The sequence below is a fragment of the Jatropha curcas genome, chromosome 7, assembly GCF_041381405.1.
Source record: "Jatropha curcas cultivar XTBG-Jc1 chromosome 7, XTBG_Jcur_1.0, whole genome shotgun sequence".
In the NCBI taxonomy this organism is placed as follows: Eukaryota; Viridiplantae; Streptophyta; class Magnoliopsida; order Malpighiales; family Euphorbiaceae; genus Jatropha; species Jatropha curcas.
Window position 1 is genome coordinate 26,340,227 of NC_143157.1, and position 15,752 is coordinate 26,355,978.

Here is a 15,752-nt window from a genome sequence, read left to right on the forward strand (position 1 = left end):
ATATTATTACTTGTTCCACTTATAGCAAATGCTATATTGGTTAGTTTTATAATCAAACATGCAAGGACCATTTTGTCTGACAACCCACTTACAAACGGAGCACACGGAGTAATCCCTATTCTGCACATAAATATCAAACCAGTGAAACTGATTTTGCCACTGCATGCTACAAAAATATAACGTTATACCCCAAAAATTGGGTCGGAATTTGAACTCAAAGTTGTTGTGATACGGCAGATCATGCTCCCCCAAGTCGTCATTCTTGGATTTGCAGTGAATTTTCAGATCCAACCCTTGATTTAAATCATTGGTTATTATTACATCTGCAGGTTTTAGTGGGAATCCTGCTTCAATATTCATGCTCATCATCGATAAAACAATTATCAGTTGCAGCAGAAGAGTGCTGGTGATGAACAGATGATTCATTTTTTCTTCTTCTTTTTCTTTTGGAAGAGAGATTGAAAGTTTGGGTTATAAGTGTAGAAATTTATGGATTTGATGTTTATATATATAGATGTTTGAATTTGCCAAGCTCATTAATGGTGATTGTCTATATATGGCATGTAAAGAAATTCTTCTAGAACACTTAAATTTAAAGGAGGAGGAGAATCCAACCCAATTTGATTATTTTTCATTAAAGGACTTTACATTTTTAAAGATTTCCGTTTTAAATCCTAATGAGATTACTTTTGTAATATATATATAGATATCGTATCATCACCTATGTGTTTCTTATTAAAAATTACATGTATATATATTAAAACGGCAGCATTTTATCTCAATGAATTAAGTATGTTAGTTCGAACAGCCAAAATGAGCAAAAGAATATAAGGCATGTGTGTGCTTTAATACAACAAAAATATTGATAATACTGTCAAATAATAGTTGGCAACACACGTGTAAAATTTTAATAGCACTTTAGAAGTGTGCATGGGTTTAACTGGGATGTGAATCATATATTTTTTTATGGACATAAAAAAAATAAAAATTTTAATTCATTTCAATCGGTATGTACTCCCATCTTGTTTTCTTGATCCCACTTTATGGACATAAATTCACATATGTATCACCACCGTATCTACAGATTACAAATAATTAAATTCCGAATCTAAGACTGTAATAGTTAATTGAAAAAATAATTCACATATGGTATGGTATCTCTTATTTTTAGTTCAAGAATCGGTCCATGTTGGGAGACAACTTTTCATGTGTTTGGTGTCATAATATTTATATCAGTATCTAGAGTTTAAGAGAATGGATGATGACATTAGTCTCTTTAATAACAGTTATTAAGATAACTACAGCTACTAAAACTACTAATTTTAAATAGTTGACAGTTATTAAGATAACTACAGCTGCTAAAATGGTTAATTTTGCCAAATTAAGCTCAATAAAGGGAAGATATAAGTTGGTTCACCAACCCCATTTCAGATTTTCATTAATAAAAGAGAGTTTGAATACGGAAAGACACTCTTAGTAACTTTAAATCCTGATGATATAAATCCACGTGTCAATCATCAGGATTCTTATATCAAATTGAAACAACAATAATAATTTTCTCAGTTTGGCTTAATGCATTCAAAAACTATACATTCGTATTATATTATTGCATTCCTATAAATATAGATACGCACTTAATTAAGCAAATCCATACATAGCAACAAGATTCTGAATCTCTTAAACAAATTTTCCTGGTTCTTGCTCATCTTATCATTCACTTTTATATTAGAGTCATCAACAAGTTTTGCAAGACCTCATCAGCTACTGCAACTAACGACATTGTACCATGAAAATTTGTATTTTTTTGCCATTCGATACAGTAGTTTATATTTATAACAACATGGGCGAAGGTCAAAATGTGACTGTGCATCGTAAATCAAGAGACGATGATTTAGGAACCCATGTACTGCAAGATGGCCAATCCTATCACTGGAAGTTCAGAATCAAGTCTGGTTCCGCACCTTATCAATGTATGGCAAATAAAAATTAGCTTGGCAAGTAAACAAGTCTTCAGTCACAGCCAAGTAGGAAATAAAAGCTAAGAAACTAAAATTTTATTCTTTTTAGAAGTTAGAGGCAAAAATAAAAGGAAAATTTACTGTTCTAGTGGGTAAAATTAAAAATTTTCACAATTTTGCAGAAAAATTTTGAAACCCAATTTGTACTAACTAGCCCTCAGCTTTGTGAGCTTCATCCCAAAAAAAAAAAAAAAAACTTACGACCAGAAAGAGCAGCATCATAATGAGCACCTCCCACATAACAGTAAAACTTTCCTTTTTATTTATTTATTTATTTAATTAATGTAATTAATACAGTAAAATTTTTCCTTTTATATATATAACCAAACACCTAGAAAAATACAAATTCTTTTCAAACTTTAGAGATTGAAACGTATTTAACTAATAATTATGTACCGTTTCAAAAAGATGTTTGACTATGTGAAGGACACTTGTTAATTGGCTCACCCAAAAAGATATGCATACGAAGACAACACCCCTTTAATTCTCTTTACATAATCTTCACTCTTCTCTCTTCGGCTTACATTTTCTTTTTCGGCTTTCCTTTCTTTCTCTCTTTCTGTTTTAGCTGATACAGTATTTCCATCCTTCTACCAGAAGACAGGTACGATCGATACAGTGATTTTGATTGTTCGATATACATTTTCGTCGGCTGGAAATTCAATACCTGCTATTATGATAGGTCTAGAAGCCATAGAAAGATCATTTCTTTTTATATTTATATATTAAATAGATCTAAGGCTTATTGATTAATTTGCCACGCTAACAGTAGTTTCGCACATTCTACTCAAAGTAATTTTCTTTTTAATATTCATGGCTTTTCCATTTTTTTTAATTGCTAAAATTTATATTTTTAATATTTATTTTCTTTCTTTGATATTGTAATATTGCTAAATTTTTTTCTTCAATGCTTGTGCTGTGAGATGATATTTTATTTTTTTCAAAAAAAAAAAAAAAAAAAGCGGAGTTCTGTTTTTTTTTTTTTTTTTTTTTTTGAGCTTTCGTGATAGCTGTTATTTGTTCACATTTGCTTTCTATTTTTTTTTACCACTTCATAACTGACATCTGCTGAGGAGTTTTTTTACATTAGATAGCTGATAATTGTTGAACAGTTATATTTTTTTAAAATAAAAATAAAAATATTACTTGTCGAATGATTAAAAATATAAAATGATTGAATTTTAATTTTTTTTTAAAAAATATTCTTTGTTGTTATTATTATTTTTTTTAAATGTATATAAAATAGAGTTTTTTTTACGTGGATGCAAAACTATATAAATTTACAAACTAGTCAAATTCAGCTCAGCCGCATCAAAGTCATCGCCTAGAGAATTGCTTGCTTTGTTTATCTTTTTTCGCTTAAAAATCATGTGATCGCCTCAGATTTGCAATTAGGATTTTCTGTTTTCTCCTTGTCGTTTCTCGACCAACCAAGTGTTTTTGTTTTCTTCTCCTATTGTCGTTTCTTTTTCTTTTTAGTGTTTCGCTTCTTTTCAATTGCGGGTTTTTTGTTTTGCATTTTCTCATACATGTTACATTGACAGGATGGAATCTGACAGTAATATCGAAGAGGGAAAAAGGCCGCCAGAGGCTGAGTTAAATAATAATTGGATTCCAGAAACTCCTGCAAAGACGACGGCATCCAAGCTGCGATACGTTTACTCCAGAAGGGACCTGAAAGTCTATTCAAGACAGAGTTTTCTGCCCAGGATTTCTGAACAAGAGTCTCACCACCAGACTTCTCTGTCTTCCACAGACAAAAACTTGGAGGTGAGTAAGGACTAGAAATCTTTTCTTTTTTTTTTTTTTTTCAAATTTAGCATATTTAACTATAAATATTGCTTCCCTTGAAAAAAACTATAATTATTGCTAAATTTACTTGTTCTAGGATTCTGGAGAATCCGAAAATGGTCTTCCTGGAGCTGAATTGGTTGCCAAAGAAGTAGCAGCAGGACCTTCAGGTGAAGGAGAAGAGACATTTGACAGACTTGTTGATATAAATGCTTGCTCCAATGATGTGGCTAGGCATTTAGATTTCTTCAGCAGTCAGGAATCAAATGAATATCACTTCGATGACTTGAATCCATCCTTCCAAGATTCTACTACAGCAATAACTGACACCAAAGTCAATTGGTCTTGTTCTCAGGAATCCACAACTTCGTTCCTGGCTCCTCCAAAGTTAGAGAATGTCAAAAACACAGAATCTCATGCCAAACCTTGTAAGTCATGCAAACTGTCTGTCTTTTAGATTATTACACTTTAATTTAATTGTTTAAAAGAAAAAATATGATGAACTTTTACTAATTTCTCAATTATTGGAATGTTGAAATTGAGTTGAATTGAATGCAGGCTATGGGGACAATGTTCTGCAATCCGGTTTCATTTCCTCAGAGAATAAAAAGCTGCATTCTGTCGAGGTCTTTGAGCCAACTACTCCATCCTTGAAGCCCGGTGTCAACAAAAGACCTCAACGGAAGCCATCAAAGAAATCTAAAGTCAAGAAACGTAGATACAGGCCCAAAATAGCCCTTGAGGTTATTCCCAAAAGAACTGTTAAGAATCCAGTTGAGAAAAATTTGAAGAGGAAATATGTTAAAAAAAGTCAATTTGAGAAGAAGAATAAGAGGAAAAAATTGAGTGCCAATAGTTTTGCTTCAAAGACAATTGAAGATGACCCAATGGACACATTGAAGCCTATGGTAAAAGGTCCTGTTATAGACCATAATACAATGCAGCAAAATAACATCCGGAAGAATATTGTAAGCAAAATTTTGTTGGGTGACCTCGAATTGGACACTGATACACTCAAATGGATGACTCTTAGAAGAAGGTCTCCAAGGGATTGTCCACGTAAAAAATTCTGCTGCCATTTATACCAAGTTGGTTGCCGTTGCATACCCTCTTTAAGTCTCATTGGTAGCCATTCCGTGTCCTCATCCGGCAGTCATCAGCTTGAGGTGGACAGAATCAAACTTGCTTTCCCTGGAATATGCAAGAGAAGGAGGATCAAGAGACAAAGAAAATCAATTTTGTCCATTATTCTAGGTTTTCTCCATTTGCAATGCAACTTTGTAAGAAAGAAAAGATCGAAGGGGCTTTTTCCAAGGCTTTTTGCAAGGCGGAATTTGGCTTCCTTTGCCAAACTTCCAATGTGTAATAAAATGCCAGATTTAAATGAAATCATTGGTGGAACTGAAGGGGCGGAAAAGGACTTAAAGTCAAATCCCATTGAAAAACAAGAAGTCATTAATACAGTTCGTGAAGAGGAACACTGGAGTAGGAATTCAAAGGATAGCGACACTAAGATTAGACTTTCTCTTCAACTAGCATCAACCAATAGAAAAGGTACAAATAGTTATAAAAAAATATTATAATTTCAAACTATTTTCTAATCATTTTAGTTCTCTTTCGAATGGAAATATTACCATTTGAAATTATTTGCTGACTATTGAAATGCTTATGGTACAAATGCTTTTGCAGATCCAAAGAAAGTCTATCACAAAAAGGTCAATGTTAACCAGAGACCTAAGTATACTTCAGTTCGGATCTTAATTAGGAAATTTAGTACACTAACTATTAACAACAAATGCACCGAGATAGTTCCAATAGTTCAAAGACAAAAAGTACGAAAAGTAAGAGGAGAGGTTGTTCTGGACTTCGATACATCAAGAATGTGGAATATGTTGTTGAAATTAAGTGATGGTAGGGCTGAAGAAAAAATAAATGAGGAAGAAGAGAAAAAGTGGGAAGAAACAAGAAAAATTTTTCGTGGACGAATAGACTCGTTTACCTCTAAAATGCATATGATACTAGGTACTTTGTTACTAAATCTTATATCTTATATCATATGTCTTATTTGAATAATTAACAAATGGATTTACTTTTACTATTTTCACAGGGGATAGAAGGTTCAGACCATGGAAAGGATCAGTGGTAGATTCAGTTGTAGGAGTTTTTTTAACCCAAAATGTTACGGATTTTCTTTCAAGGTAATAAAGCTTTTTTTTAATTTTAATGTTGTCACAATCATGTTAACTTATTAATTAATGTTTAACTTATTAATGTTTATCGACAGTTCTACTTATATGGATCTCGCTTCCAAGTTTCCTATTCAGCCGACATGTCACAACAATGAGAGCCAATATTTTGTTACTGAGGTGGAGGAAAATTATAGAAATGAGAGTAACTCAGAAAATGAGTTAGGATTGACTGTAGCTGCTGAGGCTACTGTCATGAATAAATGGATTGGGCTGGCACCTGCTGCATCAAAGCCTCCTAAAGGAAAGGCAAAAAAAAGGACGGATTGGAATATTTTAAGGAGAAAATATTCTAGAACGAGAAATAGTGATCAAACAGATTCTGTAGACTGGGAGGCAGTTAGGACAGCACCTGTAGATGACCTTGCTAATGTAATTGAAGGACGTGGCCAACACCGTGTTCTTGCAAAAAAAATCCAAGTATGAAATTTTGGTTTGTCAACTTTTGAACACGAATGAAGCAATGATAACCCTTTGAACGAGGCAATCATAACACTTTTGATTTCTGCAGGACTTTCTCAATCGAGAAGTTGAACAAACTGGAACAATTGACCTTGAATGGTTACGTTATGCACCACCTGATGATGCCAAGTAAGTCCAATCTGATATGATTTGTTTATTTCTCAATATGACCATAATCACAAATTAAGTATTCTACTTGTCTTGTTTAGGGAGTACCTGTTGGAGATAGCAGGAATAGGCTTGAAAAGTGTGGAGTGTTTAAGACTTTTGACACTTCATCACAAGGCTTTCCCTGTAAGTTTCAAAATTGATATATCATCTTCCAATTGGATGCTAGTTTCAAAATCATTATTGCTATTGCGTATTAACTCACCAGTAGTTTATTTCCTCTAAATAGGTTGATACAAATGTCGCTCGTATATCAGTGCGATTAGGATGGATCCCCTTGCAACCACTCCCTGGAGTTCAGTTTCACCTTTTAGAGGAGTAAGTATTTGTGATACCATATAACAAATTTTCAATGTTAAAGGGGAAATCTAATACTTGACTTTTACAGATACCCACTTATGGATAAGATACAACAATATCTTTGGCCTCGACTGTGCACACTTGACCATCGAGAACTGTAATTCTCAATTAGCCGTTTCAACTAATTATATTTTTGTATATTTTCCGTTAACATTTACAAGTATTATAGTTGAAAAGAGATAATATTTATTAGTCTATGTCTTTTTAAAATGCAGGTATGAATTACACTACCATATGATAACTTTTGGAAAGGTACCTTGTTATTGTATTTTTAATTCTGATTGAAAAGGAATGATCAATTGCTTACGATTTTGTGTAGGTGTTTTGCACAAAGGTAAATCCCAATTGTAGGTCTTGTCCGATGAGAGCGGAATGCAGACATCTTGCTAGTGAAATTGCAAGGTTTGTCACTCAATTTTCATAATTTCAAAAATTGTTGACTAATAATTGCATTTTCATTTGCTCATTTAATAGGAAAAAAACCTTTCAATAAAATTTTATCTGAAAATTTGAATGCAGCAAAAATCTTTCGTTACCAAGTTCATCAAAGAAAGATGAAGAGAGATCCATTGTTCCTTGCATACCTGTTGGAAATTCTGGTTTGGTTGTAAATAATGCTGCCACAGTTGCCAATCCAATACCAATACGCTTTTTAGAGTCTAATACCACAATGGAAAATGGACACCCCACCTCAATTTGCAAGCCTATAATAGAAGAGCCAAAATCACCACAGCCTGTACAAGAAAATGAAAATTGTGGAATTATTGGAGATATTGAAGATTTTCCTTATGATGAAGAAGGAATTCCTACTATCAAACTCAGCAATGAAGCATTCAAGGGAAATGTACAATATTTCATGGATAAGTACTGCAGCCAAGTAGGTAGTTCTTCAAGAGCTTTAGTTCCTAGATCCATTCATGTTGATTCAGTTCCCCCGCGAAAATTGAAGCAGACCACTCACCTTCGAACAGAACATCTTGTGTAAGTATAACTTATAATCACATTCACATTCACATTCACATTCACCATGTAATAAAAATCTTGTGTTACGAAAAGCAAATCGGTGTTATAAAAATGTCTTAGACACCTTCCATGTAATTGTTAATTGTTTTCCTCCTATACAGCTATGAACTTCCTGATGATCATGAACTTGTGATAAAGGTAAGAAAGCTCCTCCTTAGTTTATTCATCAATAAAATGCACACATATTCAAGTAATTAATTTAATCTTAATTTAAATATGTTGTTAATCATATAGTTACCCAGACGAGATCGTGATGATTTATTCCCTTACCTTCTTGCTATATGGACGCCAGGTGAAACATAGAGAAAATATATGTTGACATATGAACGCAAAATGTTAAATTAACTAACCAAACAAATGGGCAATGCTTTATTTTTCAGGTGAAACTGCAGATTCTTGGAAAATGCCTGAGCAAGAATGCAATTCTCAAGTACCAGATTCAGAACCTTGTGGTAAACCGACATGCTTACCCTGTCAAAGTTTCTTGGAAGCAAATGCAAATATAGTTCGAGGAACAATTTTGGTGAGAGAAATCATATCTTTTGTGCATATCCTTCATTGATGTAGTCATAGTCATTTAGTTTGAACCATATGTATTTACAAACTTACTATTAGGTTATGTGATCATGGATCCCTAACAATGGTGTTTGGCTACTGAAAATTGGAAAGGGTAAGGAAAGGGAACAATCGAGAGAGAAAAGATAGTGGACAGAAAAACGAAAATTTAGAGAGAGATTGATAGAATTTATTATCAACCAATAGTCTTTAGCTTTGTCATTTTTTTCATGCAAGCTACCTAAACTATTTCATTTACGAACTCAGGAATGATTAAGCTAATATTAACAAATCTTATCAATTACATGTATTTAAATTGCATATAGGTCCTAATACTAACCATAAAGTAATGCACTGACAGGTACCTATTAGAACAGCATTGAAAGCAAAATTTCCACTTAATGGCACATATTTTCAGGTTAACGAAGTAAGTATCCCATTTATGCATGTACAAAATAATACATTTTGATAAATTGAGATTTATCTATCTCCTTCCTTGCAGGTTTTTGCTGATGATGAAACTAGTAAAACGCCACTCATTGTTAACAGAGATTCAATAGGGAATCTAAAGAGGCGAACTGTATATTTTGGGACATCAGCAACTTCAATATTTAGAAGTAAAATTATTATTCTAAATAATAATGATAATAATAAAGTTAAAATAATTTTTACCAATTGCATAAGTGACAGAGAATTCTTTCTTCTACAGGGAATTGCTCAATAAGGGACATTCAAGAAAATTTTTGGAAAGGTATTGAAATTCTAGCTAATAAAAAGATTTTGTTTCTTAAAGCATGTTATTTAACATGAAGAATAGAATATTGAATTGCTAACATTACATTCTTGCAGGTTTTATTTGTGTAAGAGCATGGGATTCAAAAACAGGTGCACCAAAAGCTCTTTCAAGAAGATTTCATTGTCCACCCAGTAAGATGGAAAAGCAGAAAAGAGGAGCAAATAAAAAATCAAGAGATAATGCTAAGGGTAAAGCAAGCATGTCTCTGAATGTAGCCCAATAGTAGATTTTGTTTTGCATGCATGTGCTATTGAACTATTAACTTTCTAGTTAGGGTTTTTTTTTTTTTTTTTTTTTTTTTTTTTTGAAAAAAGATATTAGGTATAAATAGTTTAATTTCTTAATTAGTGTTTTATTCCCTTAATGGATCATTTAGATACCAAAAAATCTTACTTTGAAATAGGTTTGAACATGATAGCTATTGTAGACATCCAAAGTACTTGAGAAGTTTTAGATCAATCAGTTAATTTCATAAATATATAGAATTAAAATATAAATTGATTAATTAGATGTCCTAATTTGAGTTCCATACATAACATATATCATGCGTATTCGTATACTTATTAAAGAACCATGGACCTGTTTTATGAACCATGCTAGGTGCATGTACATCATACCATCAAAACTTATTTTCAAATGTGAAGGTACAAGATAAAAGAATTAAATAAAAATTAATTATAAAGGGATATTTTGGAAAAAAAATTAATTAAAAAATATAATTCAACTATATTAATTAGTTTTTCTTAATTTATATGAAAGTTAAATTAGACCGATTATGAGTCGGAGGGAATATTATTATTATTAATTCACAAAAATTCAATCTTTGACCTCTTCCACAAATAATTTCACAACCTTTGAATGGGTAGTTATTTTTGTGCTTGAAAAAAAAATTGTAACACAACAATAAAGATCCGTACATCGTCAAGAATGTATTTATTGGGAAAATAAGTGATTTCAATTTTCGTAACGGTGAGAATACAAATTTAATTCCCTAACAATCTTCTACACTCTGCAAGGTTCTACTATTCAACGAGATTACATTTCTGTTCATATAAAATGTAAAAAATAAAAGCCTAATAATAAATCGGATCTTAAACTTTGTAGGGAACATGATTAAACCCGTCAAAATTTAAGGAGTCACAAAAATAATAATAAAAAACATAGGGTCAAATTATCATTATGCATTAGGGCTAAAAAATCAAATAAAGATTCGTGGGCATGCATGAACAGTGCAATACCGAAGGTGAGCACGACAACACAAGAAATATCAGAAAGAAGATCGAATTGCATTATTACTACTTTCATCATCTTATTTCCATTATCACATAAAAAATTATAAGCATCAGAGGAATGTTAGCCACATGGGAAACAATAAGCAATGGAACAGTTCAAGGATTCAACTCCTTTACAGAGGAACTTCATTTTCAAATTTGTTAGTTTCTGTTAAGAGAAAAAAGACTGTCGAGATAAGTTGTGCTAGGGAATGATTTGTCCCCATCTTTGAAGGGTACATTTCAGAGTGGGAATTTAGTGAGGGTGCTTTTTGCTTTGATGCAAAAATGAGGTGCTTCAATTTAAGTTTAAGATCAAAAAAATTCTCATAGCCTCTGCCTTGTCTGGTAGGCCAAAGCTTCAATGGCAGAAAATATATGTAACATGGGTAAGCAACTTCCCAAGAAGGTAACTTGACACCTGGTTGATGGCTATCACTGTCAAGAGTCACTGAAGTGTACACAATTTATCAACTGGCCACCACTATTTTTGTGAGGCCTGTCTGCCCATATATATATATATATCACAAGCAAACCGAATTACATCAGCTATATATATTACATCAAATTTTGTGATCCAGTGGTTAACAGACTGATGATCTTGTTGTGATTGAGTTATGAAATTAATATTTTGAAAAGGTTTTAAATATTTTTTTTTTGAAAGAAATTAGTTTCTTAATTTTTAAAATGGTAAAAAGATTTGACATTACTCAATTTTTTTTAAATTAATATTTTCAATAACAAAACACATGCAATTTTTTATATTATTTTCTTCCCTTGTATACTGTGAGGTGACAAACTTTTGATTTGAAAGTTGACTTTGCTCTCAGATTTGACTAAATATAGTTTTTCATAATAAGAAGCATAAATGGAAGGTGAGGAAAGAAAATTTCACTAGTACAGACTGAATATTCTTGAATCTAGTACGCCAATATCTAGTGTTCCTGAGGATTTTTAGAACAGGAACCAAACCTTCACTCTTCGCCTAAATAATTAATCAATAGTCTTCTTTGTTTGGATGAAACAATTTTATGTTATGTTACAGATCAAATTTTATGCTAAATTATCGAATTCAATACTATTTATCATGAAGCCATTATTAACAAAAATGGTTAAAATTCATCACATTCTGGTACATAATTAATGCAACCCAAAAAATAACATCAAAACCAATATTAGGTATAATACATGAACTTCATTTTCAAACGAACTTTATTTACAAGATATGTTAAATGTCCGATATTTGGCAGACATACTATTGAGAGGGTTTATTTGAGCACCACTTCTGGTTCTTGAGTGTAAAAACATACTAAAAAAAAAAAAAAAAAAAAAAAATCAAAACTAACCATCAATCTAGTATGAACAATTTCTATGAAAATAGAATATAAAAGAATCAAAGATTAGTTCAGAAAAACTATAAAATTCTTTATATAATCAAACATATATATATATATCTAACAAAACTACTCATAACTAGCTCAGAAAACTATGATTAAGACCAAGAAAAATCTTAGCTGAAAACTATGATTAAAACCAAGAAAAATCTTTCTTCCAATTGACTTCATCATTACTAAAATAAAACCCATCTTCTCTAACTAACCAAGAGCATTTCTTGAGAAGGCTACACCGATAAATGTCCCTTGGAATCTTAAAAGCATCAAACTGTCTTCTCTTTTCGTCCCATTTTATAGTGCATAAATAATGAGTAGTGCCCCAACTGTTAGTCTTAAGGCTCCAACTGAAGTCATCGCCTTCTTGGAGAGCCCGGCCACCCAGTTCTTCCACGTCCGACGAGCACCATATAACTAAAGGCAGAGATGAGTTGTTTGTAAACCCATTGATGACACGTACATCGTATTCAAGCCCTGAAAATGGCTCAGGCTGATATACTGATAAGAAAATGATGCCCATGGCTATGAAACATATGAACAGAGCTTTATTTTTAGTGCTAATCTTCATGTTGCAGTGAGAGAATGTGTGTGTGTGTTTTTTTTTTTGTGTTCAGAGGTTATGATATGAGAGATGATTGCTCTTTTCTCTTTTTAGTTCTGTTGTCTTCTAGAAATATCTTACCTATAAAATACAGACATAAAGTGTTATTTTAGTGCTAATCTTGGTGTTTTTTTAAGCGCATAATAACTTTACAGGTGATTTGGATTTTTTTTTTTTTTTTCCAAATTGCAACTTGCATATATATATAAGAAAACTTTAGGAGACTTTTTTTTATTATTTTTTTTCTTGTGGATAAACCTTTTTTTATGATTATTATTTTGTCATTAATTAGTCACATCGTAAATGTATTTTATCTGTATGTTATTGAGAAAAAAAAAATATTAAATCAGTTAATTTTATAATTCAATATTGGGTATTTTTATATGTGCCAACTAATTAAAATTTTATGTTAAACTTTAAATTTTAACTATATGGATATTTTTCATGAAAATATAAAATATATACATTGCCTTCTCAATTTTTTATTTTTCAACCTAACAAAAACTCTATTTGGTTGTCGTAATCTTTATATTAGCATATAGTGTTAATTAATGTGCATAAGTACTTTTTTTTTTTTTTTAACATTATGGATGGTAATATAAACCCACCAGTACATCAAAAAATTTGGTAGTTTATCGTTAAATTATTCTGAAAACAGAAGTTGATATTTTTATTTCAAGCCTTAGCAACTAGGCAAGTTGGAGGCCAATGATGTGGTCTGAAAAATGGACCAATTTTACCCAAAAAAAACAGTAAAATTGACCTATTAAACTACACTAAATAGTTGAGGAAGTGGTGAACAACTTTAATTATGATTAAATTTCTAGCCGAATTAGATGGTTTTTGGTAATAGAATCCAAATACCGGCAGTTTACATTAAAAAAAAAAATTGTTGATAAATTGGATGAATCATAAACCTACATAGATATCCACTTGTATACAAACTGTATATGATCATGACTGTCACCTAATGTTTAAGATCATTTTATTTCCCCAAAAGGAGATTGAAGGACACAATAACAAGCTGCTTATAAAAATAATAGTGGGTCAAAATTCACAAAAAAAAACAAAAATCCAAACATTAATAATACCGGAATAGAATAGAGACACATCTTGAAATCATTTGAATCAAATGTCTTATGAATTTTATCACTGCCATTTGATTTGGAAAAAAAAAAAAGATAAAAACAAACAAATTACTTTTGTTTCAAACAAAGATAGATTTAATGCCCTATACAAAGACCGATTTAAAAATTTTGACTCTCATCAATTCAAACTAACGCTTCTTGATAATTAAAAAGACTAAATCTACGTTACCGAGTTTCAAAATGGTGCACAAGAAAAATATTCAATATCATAGAAAAATTTATTTTTAATTCATTAATATAGTGTTATTTTTCACTCAATTGGTATGAGAGAAAAGATTACTTATACACAATTTATCAGCGGTTTATATATCAAATCAATTATAAATAATGTTTTAATTTACACGAGAGTATTTCTAATTATATATACTTTTAAAAATAAAAAAATTTTCAATATCATAGAAAATTCCGTTTTTAATCCATTAATATAATGTTATTTATCACTCAATGGTTACCATTGCCTAAGGATTGTAATTAGGTAACTAACTTGAACCGCCATCTCCTCTAAGACCCATCTCGTATAGATTACATAATAACTGACAATATTCATGTCCTTTCTCAAAATGACTCGCAAACCCAAGAACTCACATCACTTTCCTCAATTCTCCGCCTCCAACCATGACTGCAAAAATGGCAGCGACACGACTTCTCAATCTCCATATGAGTCAAATGAAGAAGAAAATGATGACAGGATTTCCCAATCTGCCACCAATCCACCCATTAGTAACCAATTCTCCAATTCTTCCATTTCAAATACTCACCCTATAATTAACTCCTACGTAAATATAGCGCCACTACCAATATTCCATGGCAACCCTAACGAATGCCCTATTTCACATGTAAGCCGTTTTGTCAAAGTCTGCAGAGCAAACAATGCTTCCTCCACTGATATGATGATTAGAATCTTCCCTGTCACCCTTCAAAACGAGGCTGCTCTTTGGTATGATCTTAACATCGAACCTTATCCATGGCTTTCTTGGGATGAAATAAAGATTTCTTTTTTAGATGCCTATAATAGAGTTGATATTGCTGATCAATTACGGTCAGATCTTATGAACTTAACCCAAGGAAATGAAGAATGTGTTCGGTCTTATTTTCTAAGACTGCAGTGGATTTTGAAAAGGTGGCCAAATCATGGATTTAGTGAAAATATACTTACAGGGATATTTATACATGGGTTGATCAAGGATTTTAGAGATTGGATAATTCCACAAAAACCAAGTTCGTTAAATGAGGCGTTAAGATTGGCATTTAGTTTTGAGCAAGTGAAGAATATTACGAGTTTGAAGCAAAAGATTGTGAAATGTGGGTTTTGTGTAGGGTTACATGAAGATAAATGTTGTGAGGTTAGAGAGAGAATAAAAGAGTTGTTTAGAAAAATCAATAAGAAAAGTGAGAGCGATGAAGCGGACAAGGATGAAGAAGATGATGAGGAAAGGATTCTTAGTTGGAACAAGACAGAGAAGAATCTGTGCCAGTGTTCAAAGCATCAATGCTGGAAGAAGAAACTTGATAAGAATTATAGCAGTTTTGTAACAAGAAATTCTAGTGCAGAATGATTAGTTGGTTTTTTACTTCTTTTTTTCTTCTTTCTGTTACGTTGGTCGTTTTTCTATGTTTTTGCTGTCGTTTTTTTTTTTTTTTTTCTCTTTTTTAGTTCACTGGGAACCTGATGAATCAGTCACACATGCTTCTTATCTTTAACAAAAATTATGAAGCCGCGTTACCAGCAAGTTGTCGTTGTAGTATAGTGGTGAGTATTCCCGCCTGTCACGCGGGTGACCCGGGTTCGATCCCCGGCAACGGCGATGCTTTTTTATTTAACTCTATCACAGACGCTTTTGAATATTTTTTTTTTTTTTTTTTTTGACGAAAAATTCATTCCACTACATTTTGACTCTTGGCCCGTTGGCTACAAGTCTTTT

General features: G+C 31.9%; 3 protein-coding genes and 1 non-coding gene across 5 annotated transcripts; 3 read left to right on the plus strand and 1 right to left on the minus strand.

The window, feature by feature from the left end:
* The first annotated feature begins 2,472 nt into the window (after positions 1–2,472).
* Positions 2,473–9,841, plus strand: LOC105638494 (DEMETER-like protein 3). 2 transcript variants are annotated; one of them, XM_089724521.1, is made up of 21 exons: positions 2,473–2,622; positions 3,563–3,788; positions 3,907–4,237; positions 4,368–5,363; positions 5,499–5,831; positions 5,917–6,007; positions 6,094–6,475; positions 6,567–6,646; positions 6,727–6,811; positions 6,915–7,003; positions 7,074–7,142; positions 7,261–7,297; positions 7,365–7,447; positions 7,565–8,026; positions 8,170–8,206; positions 8,303–8,360; positions 8,449–8,591; positions 8,985–9,050; positions 9,126–9,240; positions 9,333–9,374; positions 9,473–9,841. In XM_089724521.1, the coding sequence occupies exons 2-21, from the start codon at positions 3,564–3,566 to the stop codon at positions 9,640–9,642; spliced, it is 3,894 nt and encodes a 1,297-aa protein (XP_089580647.1). In that variant the 5' UTR covers positions 2,473–2,622; position 3,563; the 3' UTR covers positions 9,643–9,841. The 2 variants fall into 2 exon arrangements, with proteins under 2 accessions (XP_089580647.1, XP_020536684.1); XM_020681025.3 differs by lacking the exon at positions 2,473–2,622 and having other exon boundaries at positions 3,337–3,788.
* A 2,321-nt stretch (positions 9,842–12,162) lies between these two features.
* Positions 12,163–12,784, minus strand: LOC105638474 (S-protein homolog 27). Its single transcript, XM_012222284.4, has one exon. It carries the CDS (start codon positions 12,647–12,649, stop codon positions 12,218–12,220), a length of 432 nt encoding a protein of 143 aa, XP_012077674.1. The 5' UTR covers positions 12,650–12,784; the 3' UTR covers positions 12,163–12,217.
* Positions 12,785–14,390: 1,606 nt separating this feature from the next.
* On the plus strand, positions 14,391–15,401 carry LOC149495073 (uncharacterized). Its single transcript, XM_089724172.1, has one exon. It carries the CDS (start codon positions 14,391–14,393, stop codon positions 15,384–15,386), a length of 996 nt encoding a protein of 331 aa, XP_089580298.1. The 3' UTR covers positions 15,387–15,401.
* Positions 15,402–15,563: 162 nt separating this feature from the next.
* Positions 15,564–15,635, plus strand: TRNAD-GUC (transfer RNA aspartic acid (anticodon GUC)). Its single transcript has one exon. It is a non-coding gene; the product is annotated as a tRNA-Asp (tRNA).
* The last annotated feature ends 117 nt before the right edge of the window (positions 15,636–15,752 follow it).

Bases quoted from the DNA above. Each gene is read 5' to 3' on its own strand.
- LOC149495073 (XM_089724172.1), top strand. From the start codon at position 14,391: ATGACTCGCAAACCCAAGAACTCACATCACTTTCCTCAATTCTCCGCC.
- LOC105638474 (XM_012222284.4), bottom strand. From the start codon at position 12,649: ATGAAGATTAGCACTAAAAATAAAGCTCTGTTCATATGTTTCATAGCC.
- LOC105638494 (XM_089724521.1), top strand. From the start codon at position 3,564: ATGGAATCTGACAGTAATATCGAAGAGGGAAAAAGGCCGCCAGAGGCT. The intron at 6,812-6,914 runs GTAAGTTTCAAA...TCCTCTAAATAG, and splicing joins TTCATCACAAGGCTTTCCCT to GTTGATACAAATGTCGCTCG. The intron at 8,361-8,448 runs GTGAAACATAGA...TTTATTTTTCAG, and splicing joins TCTTGCTATATGGACGCCAG to GTGAAACTGCAGATTCTTGG.